Raw genomic sequence first — 12,817 nt, 5'->3', positions numbered from 1 at the left:
CACTCTCCTACTCACACCCTACCCTCTTTATACAATTTCCAGGGATGACCTCTGGTTCTCCCCTGATCTCCCACTATTCTCTGTAAAACTTCTCCAGCATTGATCCTATAACAACCCCTTAGAATTGCATTCCAGAGGTCAGAAACTACCTTAGTCAGTCGCCTTTGGATCCTTTCCAACATCTCTTCATCCTTCTGAAAACCTGATGACCAAATCTGGGCACAATGGTCCATGTGTGGCCTAATCAAAGCCTTATACATTGGAACAAGAATCTCCCTACTTCTACATGTCAGTGTCCTCCGCATCATTCACAGAAGTCTTTGTGTTGTCTTCACAATTTTGGCAATGTGTCCCCTAAATTTTAGATCCTTATCCACTATCACCCCCAGATCTCTTATTTCCTCTACCTCCAACAATATATTCTCACCAAGCATAAATTCTGCATCCCATCTTTGTTTTCCAAATTTTAAAACCTTACATTTTGCAACATTGAACTCACATCCCCATTTGCTTGCCCAATCACTCAATTTATTCAAGTCTTCTTGCAAGGAGATATGCTTTGTATTATGGGATACTAAGGCAATGATGTGAAGTGATACCACCTTTATCATGAGTTGTCCCAGTCCTGAAGATACTTCAGATGCAAACTTGGTTTGCTTACACTTGGATAAAGGATTAAACCAAGTATATAATTTCTTGGTATCTTTAATTTATAGTATAACCACATTGATGTTTATAATGACAATGATGCAAAGGATCCCTGATGTGCAGAAATAAATTATTTTGATTATTGTGCATAGATTTCATCACCAGGTTTTCATGGTAATGAGGATATGTTAGAATCGAGCCAGAGAAGATTCACAAAAGTGGGTAGTGGCCTTTGGAATGTGGAGTTGACAAAATGTAAATTGCAAATCCCCATGAACAGGAGAAGGAGGAGTGGAGATATGCTTGAGATATATAAGTTAGTCAGGGGTTGTTATCAGGTAGACATGGAAAAGATGTTTCATAAATGGGAGGGGGGGGGAACTGATGTGAGAATTGTGGTAGATAAACTAGAAGTGCTCAGCATAATCAGAAATATCAGTGTGAATACAATGGTGAGATTAAATGACATGTCAGACATGCCCTTCAATGTGATATGAGAATGTGCAAGTAACACTTAAGCTTGCACCTTGTGTACTACTAAAATGTACTACTCAAAGGTTGGATGAGCTTTTGATAGTGTGTACCTCCCACAGTGTGTCTCCGACTTGATGGAGGTCAAGTCTTAATAATAATAATAATAATAATAAAACAATAACCTTTGAGTAGTACATTTTAGTAGCACACAAGGTGCAAGCTTAAATGTTACTTGCACATTCTCATATCACATTGAAGGGTGTGTCTGACATGCCATTCAATCTCACCATTGTATTCACAGTGATATTTCTGATTATGCTGAGCACCTCCAGTTTTTCTACCTCAATCTACCTCAATTTTCACATCAGTCTCTGTCACACTGACAACTGCAATATCCCTACTTGGATGATACACTTTTGCAAAATGATCATTTAGTATCTAATTATTTCTTCTGTCAATTTTCCACCATCAGCACTCATTAAAGTTACTCTTCCATAATCATTCTTTTTCTTACTCATAAAGAAACTTCAGGATTTTCTTTGGCCTTCTTAGTTAATTTCATCTCATAATTTGATTTATCCCTCCTTACTATGTTAATCAACCTTCTTGCCTATACACTTTGTGTTCCTTAAGGGCATGCTGATCACCTTTATCTTTATCTTTATATTCTCTCCTCGATATTGTCTTTTGTCTTTTTTTTTTTTTTTTTTTCTTTTTGCAGCTCCTGCTTTAACATGTTCAATATCCATTTCACTCCTGTTTGTTTTATCCCCCTGATTCTGGCTATGCAGTCTGATCCTACTTTCCTCAAACAATTCCTGACCATTTCTTCTGCACTAACAAGGCTGAATAATATATGGAAATCATTCAAATATAATAAACTTAAAGATCTTAGAAATGCTCAGTGGTATTTTTTCACATGAAAGAAAGAAATGGATAGAATAATTTATTGACTACTCAATAAATTATTGAGTAGTCAATTCTTGTGTTTCACATCCTCAGGAGAAATAAGTGAATAAACTAAAAATCATGTAACGTACATAATGAAATATTTGAAAACAAGAACAACAGTGGAAAGTATACCAAGAACAGAAACCTGATAAAAACTACTACAAGACCTGTTTCCACTGTACACCATAGATCTCTTCAAACATTTCATTAATAGTACTTTCTTCAAATTCCAAGATGATTATTTTGAACTTAAAGAAGAATTATCAATGGGCTCTTCCCATTCTCCCTTGTTAGCAAATTTGTTCAGAGTGGTTTGAAGAGAGAGCCATTCAGTACTAGGCAACATAATCTAAAGTTTGGCTCAGGTATGTCAATGAAATATTCATCATTTGGTCAGGTCTATTACCTAATTAGAAGAATTTCTCACATATCTGAATAATATTCATCCTCATATTAAATTCACTGTTGAACTGGAGGTAAACAGAGACATACAGTAGTAGAAGTATTTAAGCAGAACACATTCAATTTCTCAATATATAGGAAGCCAACAAACACCAGACGCACATCATACCACCACCTGGCACAAAAAACAGGCATTATTCATTTCCTATGTGATAAAGCTTACAGAATCTTCACTAATATAGAGAAATAGATAAAGGGAACCAAGAGCTCTACTACCTCAGCACCATCCTACCAAAGAATGGTTATACAATAGAACATTAGTCAACAAAATTCTCTCTCGACATTCGGATGAACATGAACAACAAGACTTCAGAGGAACAGTGATTCTTCCCTATATACAGTAGTTAGTCACATAACATATCAAGGATACTATGTGAACAAAAAATAAACATTACTTTTTTACCATTCAAAAAGATCTCTAATTTCCTGAAACATCCAAACCTTCCAAACCATCTCAAAAAACCTGGTGTCTACAAGATCAACTGTACCTGCAGTTTTCACTACATAGGACAGACAAACAGGCAAGTCAGAAGTATGCCAATCTGAACATATCAAGGACACAGAGAATGAAAGGAACCACATACAACTGAAACCAAACATCAGGTATTATTATATAAATCAAGTGGATATTAAATCCAGTATTATTTCAAAGCCAAATAAAGAAACTATAAAAGTTTCGTATGAAATTTGACCAGAGATCTTATGGGAATACACTTGCCAGCATTTATGAATTGCCCTAGCTGGACCTTATAGGAGAACATGATTGCTGCCCGGCATTTACAGCATTTGCATCACTGAAATGAAGCCTTTTGGCTCTTTATTTTAGTAAATATTTTATGCACCGACTGAAAGTTTGCTTACAAAAAATACACCTTTTCGACACTTTGAGTTCCTTAATACTGAATGAGAGTTTTTGCTCTCTTAAGGTTTCTGCCTGTTCTCTGAGGAGAACCAATCAGTTCGAAGCTGTCAGGCCAGTGAAACCTTATCAAAATGGACCAACAGGAGGTGAATATATGGACTCTTGGGCAGCGATCATGTTCTCCTATAAGGTCTGGCTAGGGCAACTTATAAATGCCGGTGAGTGTATTCCTATAAGCTCTCTGGCCAAATTTCGTACGAAATTTTTATAGTTTCTGTATTTGGCTTTGAAATAATGCTGGATTTAATATCCACTTGATTTATATAATTTTGCATTGCTGAAATGAAGCCTTTTGGCTCTTTATTTTAGTAAATCAGGTATTATGGTAACAAACCAAAATGCTACATTATAAATTACAGATTTTTCCCAAGAGTGTTCAAGGAATCAGCTGAAATGATCAAACATCCTCAACAGTGCAATAAAAAAACAGACTTGATGAGTTTACATCAAGTCTGGTCTTCTTTAATTCAACACAACATTGAATGCATGCAGTTACCAGTACTTTGCAGCAGACCAGCAACTTCATAGCAAATGTGTGAGCATTCCATTGTTATTCCATTCCATTTGGAGTGGAAGTGGCCAAGTGGTTAGTGAATCTGCTCTCCAGCCAAAAGGCTGTGGGTTTGAATCCCGCAGTGGACATGGATGTTTGTGATTGTCTTTGGAAATACTAGTGGTGAGGTGCACTGCAGGGAGAGTCAGTAATGAAATGGTTAAGTAGGTAAAGGAAGGACAATAAGAATATGAACGGAATCAATTCTTTGGATGGTAGAAGGAATGATAGCAAGGAGTGCATGAAAGGGTAAAGTTTAGTTGGAGTTAATAGGATTGCAATGAGATTATTAAAGAGTACCCAATCTCTTTAAAAAGGAAGTGAGTATTTTTGGACATTCGCCATCTGAAGATTACCAAGATAATAGAGCATGCTACACTGTAGTGGAATATTTATGAGGTGGTGCTGATGTCATTGTAGTGACATTCCTATTTGCTCTTTCCTCACAATCCAATCTTTTGATACTCTACTGCTTCCTTCCCTAACTTTGCTCCTCTATTTACTCTTTTGTTCTGCTTCTCACTTTCTTCTATAGATTCTTCACTGACTTCTTCCAGTTTTATATTAAACTGAAATTTTTACCCAATAAATCTTAAGAGATGTATATGATAATAACAGAGCACCTTTATCAGAATATTTGTAGAATAGAGAAGTGATGAACAAGAAAAGTGGAGTCCCAGTATGCTATCCAGTTATTGCTAGAATGCTAATGAGGAAAGTCTCAGATTTATATGTGTTTTAAAAATTTAAATTACTTAGATTTATTTATAAAATATTTCAAGTAAATTATCCTGATTTCAACAAAAAATAAATAAAATAAAATCTTGATTTTTGAAAATACCAGCATGATAGACAGCTTAGATGAATCACAAGGTGCAACAACTAAATCAATATTAAATACTCTTCATATAAGCTTTGGTTTAAGCCTATTCCCTGTTTCCAAACCCATTATCTGTTATGTAGATATACATACCTGGATTAGCTCCATCTCGAAAAACAAGTGGTTGGTTAACATATTGAAGATAGTACTGTATATGACCCATTTCATGATGGACAACAGTTAGATCAGAGAGGGTAACTGAAGTACACATCTTGATGCTAATAAAAACATGCAAAAAAAAAACACTTTTGTAATTAACTTGGTGATTATTTTACAATAGGAAAAATTCAGTACAAAGTGCATTTTCAGATCAAAGATAGAATGGAGTTAGTGTTAAGAGTTGTCTGAAAGGTAAGATGAAAAAACAAAAAAAAAGGCAGGAGAGATGACTCAAACATTTCATAGAAAGATAGACATCACCTCTTGTTAATTTGATACAGAAAGTCCAGTATATGCACCAATGCTGAAAAAATTTAAAGAAGCCCCCATGCTTTAAACTCAGCAAACATAACCTGTGATATTTTTTTGATAAAATCATGATGATTTCAATAAATCCTTTTTCTTATTCTTATGGGTGACATGAATGCTAAAGTTGGAAAAAGAAACAATGAAGATGAAAGAGCAGCAGGTAATGAGGCATGTAGTCAAAGAAATGAGAATGGTGACCTATTGGTGAGAGCCTCCGTAGCTCAGTCAGTATAGACAAAGCCCTTTAGTCAGGAAGATCTGGGTTCAATTCCCGTCAGTGACGTGAGGAACCTTTATCTGGTCTCTTTCGACTAAAAGTGAGTTAGCAGGTCTCATATGGAGGTAGGGTTTTTTTCACCTGGAAACTCGGGGTTTTTCTTCCCTTAGAACAGGCAAACCAGCCCCGTGAACACGCGTATGACTGTAAACCATGCGTGTGTTCACGCATGGTTTACAGTCATGAATACATCTCAGCCATATGCCGGTTCTGAGCCCAGATAAAATTGGGTGGTTGGGGAAAGCAATGGTGAACTACCATGTAAAATTCTCACCAGGAAAACTTTGTGGGCAATGCCTACAAAGTCACCTACGGTCGGAAATGACTGAAAGGGAAAATCAGAATTAGATCAGACCTACTTGTAGCATTTTGTGAAATGAATAATCTTGTGATAGGAGGAAGTTTATTTAAAAATAAAGACATGCATAAAATGATCTGGATATCACATCACCAGATGGTAAAACAAAAACCCAAATCGATCATATTGCAATCAAAGGTAAGTTTAAGAGTTTGCTCTTAGATGTTAAAGTAATTCGAGGAGTTGGTGTAGGATCTAATTATTACTTAGTAACAGCCAAACTTAAATTAAAACTGCATAGGAAAGTAAAAAAAAATTACAACTCAAAAGGGAAAGATAAGGTATGATAGGTCTAAATTAAAAATGAATGAAATAAAGGGAAACTTTTCTATTATGATAAAAAAATCAATTTCAAATTTTGGAAAACAAGAAGCTAGAAAGCCCAGAAAGCATTATTATTATTATTATTATTATTATGGGCAACTCCAAGGAGCAATTAGACTCATTGAGGGAGGTCCTAAACATCATGTCAAGAACTATTCAGCATTTGCACAGTATCTATCATACTTTGCTTTGAACTCCTTCACAGTCACGGCACCCACAACAGACTCTGGTAGCTTATTCCACTCATGGAAAATTTTTAAATGGTATATAATAACGTAGCAAGATACTATTTGGGTTCTGTTATCAGACATGACCTGGAAACTCATAGAAGAAAGGCATAAAATTAAAATGATGTTTGAAAATGCTACACCTCAAAGAATTATTAAAGAAGTTCATTTGAGCAATTATAGAGAGAAGATAAGTTAGTCAAAAGACCTGAAAGAGAAGATAAAAGGAATTATGTGAACAGTTTGGCAGAAGAAGCACAAAAGACTGCAGCACTGGGGCACATCAGAAAACTATATAAGGTTATAAGGAAAATATGCTCTGAAGAAAAGAAGCAAGTAAATGTATAAGGGATAAAGATGGTGGAAAACAAAACGAAGCTAAGTTACTGTATTTAGTTATATTTCATTTTATTTAATTATATTTAGTACTTAAATGTTCTGATGTTTGTACTTTTTTTTCCTCTTATTTATTAATTGAATAATTATTAAAGATTACGCTACTCGGCAGTAAGGAATGATGGTGGATTCAGCAGCAGTCGCAAGTGGCGTAACGCCAAGTCCTCCACCATTTAAGAACTCAATTATTAGCAATATCATAAGGGACTTTGTGGCGTGCAGTACTTGTGGCATGCATGCATCTCGGGAATTACATAGGTGGCTTGTTAAAGAGAGTGGAGAGTGTATGTGCACAAAATGCAGGCAGTTGGAGGAAATAAGTACATTAGACATATCGATATCCGACTTTGTTGCTCCAGGAACGGGGAATGAATGTAGGAAGACAAGTAGTGTGATAGGAGAGAATGAGAAAATAATAGTTGATAGTGTGGAAGGTGTGAGTGACTGTGAAAGTTTAGGAGATGGTTTTGTTTGGGAGAGTGAATTTAGATTAAGAGTGACTGACCTGCAGAGGGAGATAGATGAGTTGAAAGAGGAGGTGGAATGTCTTGTGAATGAGAGCAGAAGTATGAAAGATAAGATTAGGAGAATGGAAGAGATAAATGCAAGGCGAATCAGAGTAGGAGAGAGAGAGAATTTAGGGAGTGTGAGTGAGAGGTATGGGGGTGCTAGAAGAGGAGAGAATGGAAACAGTAGAAGAGAGGGAATGAGAGAGAGGTATGGGAATGCTAGCAGACGAGAGGATGGAAACAGTAGGAGAGACGGAATGAGAGAGAGATATGGAAGTGCTAGAAGTGGAGAAAATGGAAACAGTAGGAGAGAGGGAATGAGAGAGATGTATAGGAGTGCTAAAAGAGGAGAGAATGGAAACAGTAGAAGAGAGAGGTATGGGAATGAAAGAAGAGGAGAGAATGGAAACAATAGGAGCGAGGGAATGGTAAGAGGTATAATGTATAGCGACTCAATGATCCGTGGTGTTCAAGATAGGATGCATGAGGAGTGTTTGCCAGGAGGAACAATAGAAAGGGTGGCTATGGCAATTAAGAGAGGTGAAAGGGTGGATGAGATGATTGTGATGGTAGGAACGAATGACTTGAGTGGTAATGTAAGTCGGGCAGCGAGAGATATGAGATTTTTGCTTCAGACTGTACGGAATAAGACAGAGAGAGGAAAAATAGCGTGCGTGTTGCCTAGGTATGATAATGATGAGCTGAGCAGAAGAGCGGTGATATTGAATGGCATAATAGCGAGAATGTGTGACAAGAGAGGACTGGTATATGTGGATGCTTGGAGTGCGTTTGAGGAAAGAGAGGAATTGTATGCGAGAGACCGTTTACATTTGAATGAGGAAGGACGTAGGCATCTGGAGAGATTGCTGTTCTGAACGAGTCAGTGTGTCCCAGGGAGGATGATAGCAGGGGTGGCCTCTTGTGGGAATGGATACTTGGGAGAAGGGAGACAATGTCAAGTAACACTGAGCCCAGTGGAGTCTAGAAGGGATAATGCTGAGTATAGAAACAATGGTATTTATATGCTTTATACTAATGCCAGGAGTATCCGGAATAAGGGAGAAGAATTGGTGGCACAGATAGCATCAGCCTGGCCAAAAATTATTGCAATCACTGAGACGTGGTTGACAGAAGGGGATATAACAACAGGAATAGAAGTCACTGGGTATAGCATTTTTCGTCAGGATAGGAGGGGAAAGCGTGGTCGTGGGGTACTGTTTATGATAAGTGATGACCTATGTCCTCTAAGAGTGGAGAATTTGGAAGGAAGTGAGACAAATGATTTTGAGAGAGTATGGTGTGAGGTAGAGGTAGGCAAGACAGGATATTTAGTGGGGTGTTGCTACAGACGCAGGAGCACAGAGGATGGGGACCAGGAGATGTTTAGACAGCTAAGTTTGGCAAGTGCAAGAAGAATGATTGTTATGGGAGATTTTAACTTCAGTAGTATAAATTGGAGAGAGGAAGATGCATGTAGTAATAGGGGAATGGAATTTCTAGAATTCTTGAGGGACAAATGTCTTAGGCAACATGTAACAGAGGGAACAAGAGGTTCAAAAGTTTTGGATTTGGTTATAGCATCAGAAGAGTTGATAATAACTGAGTTGACATCTCTCCCACCAGTTGGAGAGCGTGACCACATGTTGACTTGGAAAATGAATAGATATGCAGGAGTATCAAAGAGACGGGAACTTATGTGGAATTATAAGGCAGGTGATTATAATAGTCTTAGACGTCAACTTCAGGAAGTTTCATGGAGGGAGGAATTGGAAGGCCGGGATATCACTAGTGCGTGGGAAATTGTGAAAGAATATTTGTTATCAGCAATGGTAAGTTGTATACCACGAGTGAAGAAGAGGACGCAATTTGGAGTAAAGTGGATGACAAACAATATTAAACAGGAATTGCATGCGAAAAAGAGGCTATGGAAGAGATATAAGGAGACAGGTGAAGAGATGCATGAGGAATATAAGACACAGGCCAGAAGAGTGACTAGTGTGGTAAGGAAAGCGAAACTGGAATATGAGAGGAGATTGGCCCTAAGATCCGAAGAAAATCCTAGGGAATCTTTTAGCTATGTGGCCAGTAGGAGGAGAAATGACTGTGGAAGAATGATATTGTGGGATAAAAATGGGAATAGAGTGACTGATGCAGAGGACATAGTGGAATTGTTCAATGAACACTTTATTGGAGTATTTCATCCTAGAGGAGTCAGTTTTAATGCTAGAGGGATAGGACTGTTTCGAGGTCTGGAGGAGAGTGTGTTTCAGATACTGAGTACTCTGGATGTCAGTAAAGCTGTGGGACTGGATGGTATTTCACCACGAGTTTTGAGAGAATGTGCTAGGGAATTGACAGTGCCTTTAACGTGGCTTTTCAATGAAAGTCTGGCTTTGGCAAAGGTGCCCAGGGAATGGAAGGAAGGTAAGATAGTGCCATTGCATAAGGGTGGTAACAGACTGGAAGTGTCTAATTATAGGCCAGTCTGTGTGTCATCAGTAGTTGTTAAGATCTTGGAGAAGGTAGTGAGGGACCGTATACAGCATTGGGCAGATGAGGGTAATGTTATCTGTGAGAATCAACATGGATTTGTGAAAGGACACTCTTGTTTTAGCAATATGCTAGCCTTTTATAATAAAGTTACAAGAACATTAGATGAGGGAAAGGCATATACTGCAATTTTCTTAGACTTGGCGAAGGGATTTGACAGGGTGCCACATGATAAGCTGATATTTAAGTTGCAGCACATGGGTCTGGATGTCAGATTGGTCAACTGGATTCAGGATTGGCTGTCTGATAGGTATCAGAGTTGTGTATGGTGGAGCAGTTTCCAGGAGGCAGAGGGTTACAAGTGGGGTCTCACAGGGCTCAGTACTAGGACATATATTGTTTAACCTTTATATCAATGACATAGCCAGTGGATTGCAGGTGGATATTCAGTTGTTTGCGGATCATGCGAAGCTGGGAAGGATTATTAGTAATAGTGCAGATGTGGTAGCCCTGCAAGAGGATTTAAATAAGCTAGATAGATGAATAGGCAAATGAATGGGGGGTGTCAGTTTAATGCAGCAAAATGTAAGGTCTTGAGGTTTGGGAAACATCGATGGGATGCTGCATACTTTATGGGAGGAGTTATACTGGAGGAAGTAGGGGAGACAAGAGATCTGGGGTTGATGATTGATAGAAACCTGAAGTTTAGGGGACATATTGCAAAGGTGGTGAAGGTAACACAGAGGATTGCTGTTATTATGAGAAGGACACTGACCTGCAGAGATAAGAGGGTTATCATTCCATTATATAAGTCTCTGATCAGACCACACTTGGACTATTGTTCTCAGATTTGGTCCCCAGGATTTGAAGGGGATAAATTAACTGTGGAAAGGATACAAAGAGAGATGACAAAGATGGTTTCAGGACTGTACAAGGATAGTTATGAGGATCGGCTGAGAGAATGTGGACTGCAGAGTTTGGTGGATAGAAGAAGGAGAGGTGATATGATTGAGACTTTTAAACTGTTGAGAGGTGGTTACAGGGTTGACACTGGGGAGTTCTTTCGCTTGATTGATCAGCGGGAAGGAGTGATGACAAGAGGCCGTCCCTGGAAGTTACGAAAGGAAACTGTGAGCAAGAGGGTAAGGAGTGGTTTCTTTGTGTGGAGGGTGGTTGAGCCGTGGAATGCATTGCCTGATGGAGTGGTGGGAGCGAGAACGGTCAGTGAGTTTAAAGAGTGGTATGATAGACTTTGTGTTTCTAAGGGGGGAACCTCCCCTCGATGAGTCTTGACAGACTTTGTCTTAGGAAGGACCTCCCTCAATGAATCTTTTGACTCCTTGGAGGCCTGAATAATAATAATAATAATAATAAAAAAATGGTTTGCTGCTAACTGAAAAATGTTAGAAGATGGAAAGAACACGTTGATGAGATTTCAAATGTAGAAAACAATATAACTGACTTGATTAAAAGTTCGATAATGGAAGAAACTCATATAAGCATAGATTAGAATATTACACTAGAACCAATACCTAAAAATGAAGTAATAAGTGTAATAGAGAAGATTAAAAGTGGAAAGGTACGTGGCAATGATAATATAATAAATTGAAATGCTTAAGACAACTAAAGAAACTGCTGCTCATAGATTACAATTGATCCCTAAAAATGCACTAGAGGCTGAAGAATCTGGTTCACAGTTTTAACAATCACCACACATTAAGACAATACATTCTCACCAATCACTGTCCATGCAAGCAGCCTGCTTCTCATTTCCCTGCTCACATACTCCTTATACAGCTTCCAGGGATGGCCTCTATTTCTACTTTTGTTATCCTCTGCTTCATGAAAAATATCTTCCATATTAATCTGGTAACCCTGAACAACTCATACATCTCAATCATATCGCATCTTCTTTTCCTTCTTCTTCTGTTCACAAGTCTCTGTAAGTTGCATTCCTTCAATCTCTCAATTTCATTCCACAGACCTGACATCAACTTAGTAGAAGGAAAAATGACTATGGATAGATGGATGATAACATTGACTGATTGGTAATGAATGAGGAGAATATAGTTTAGGGATTCAATAATCAGCTTATCAGTGTATTTCATCCTCGTTAAGGCAACATCAGGAGAAGCTAGAACATAGAGGGTATGGTGGAGGAGGGACTGAATAGATGATTGTGAATGAGTAGAAAGTATATGAGGAATTAAGTAAACTTGATGTTAATAAGATAAAAGGACTTGCCAAGTGTCCTGAGAGAATGCTTTATGGAATTAATGGGACCTTTGGCACACCTGTTTAATATGAGCCTTGCAACAGAGCGAGTCCTAAAGAAATGAAGGCGGGAAAATTTGTTCCACTTCACAAAGGAAAGATAAGGCTCAGGCCTACAAATTATATACCAATCTGTGTGTGGAGTTATGTATTACAAGGTGACAAATTCACTAGATAAAGGAGCATATACAGTGGTATGCTTTGATTTATAGATCTTCATTCCCCCCCCCCCCCCCCCAATAACACACACCCCAGATAACCAAGTGAACAAATCTGTGCACAGTAGCCATGTGTGGTCTGATCAAATTCTTATACAAGGAAACCATAATCTCTTTGCTTCTACATGTCAGTGTCCTCCTCATTATTACCATAATCTGTTAGGATGTTCTTGCAATTTTAGCAATGTGATCCCTAAACTTCAAGCTTTTGTTCACCATCACTCTCAGATCTCTCATTTCCTCCACCTCCAAAATTTCTTCATTAATTGTATACTCTGCATCCCAACCTTGCCTACTAAATTTCAGGACTTTGCATTATTAAACTGATAGCTCCACTTATTTGCCCACCTACATAGACTATTCAGATCCTCATGCAAGGCTACAAC

The 12,817-nt window shown here is 38.1% G+C and overlaps 1 protein-coding gene across 1 annotated transcript in view; it reads right to left on the bottom strand.

The window, feature by feature from the left end:
• LOC150110437 (angiotensin-converting enzyme-like) overlaps positions 1-12,817 on the bottom strand; it is a 169,854-nt gene that overhangs the window by 41,801 nt on the left and 115,236 nt on the right. Inside the window, exon 8 of the mRNA XM_090393777.1 lies at positions 4,984-5,108. Within this exon, the coding sequence (XP_090249903.1) occupies positions 4,984-5,108 (125 nt within the window). The remainder of the gene's footprint in view (positions 1-4,983; positions 5,109-12,817) is intronic.

The sequence above is a fragment of the Typopeltis vanoorti genome, chromosome 1 (genome assembly GCF_054136105.1).
Source record: "Typopeltis vanoorti isolate ZY-2024b chromosome 1, IOZ_Tvanoo_1.0, whole genome shotgun sequence".
Taxonomy (NCBI): Eukaryota; Metazoa; Arthropoda; class Arachnida; order Uropygi; family Thelyphonidae; genus Typopeltis; species Typopeltis vanoorti.
This window is presented reverse-complemented; position numbering and strand designations above follow the sequence as displayed.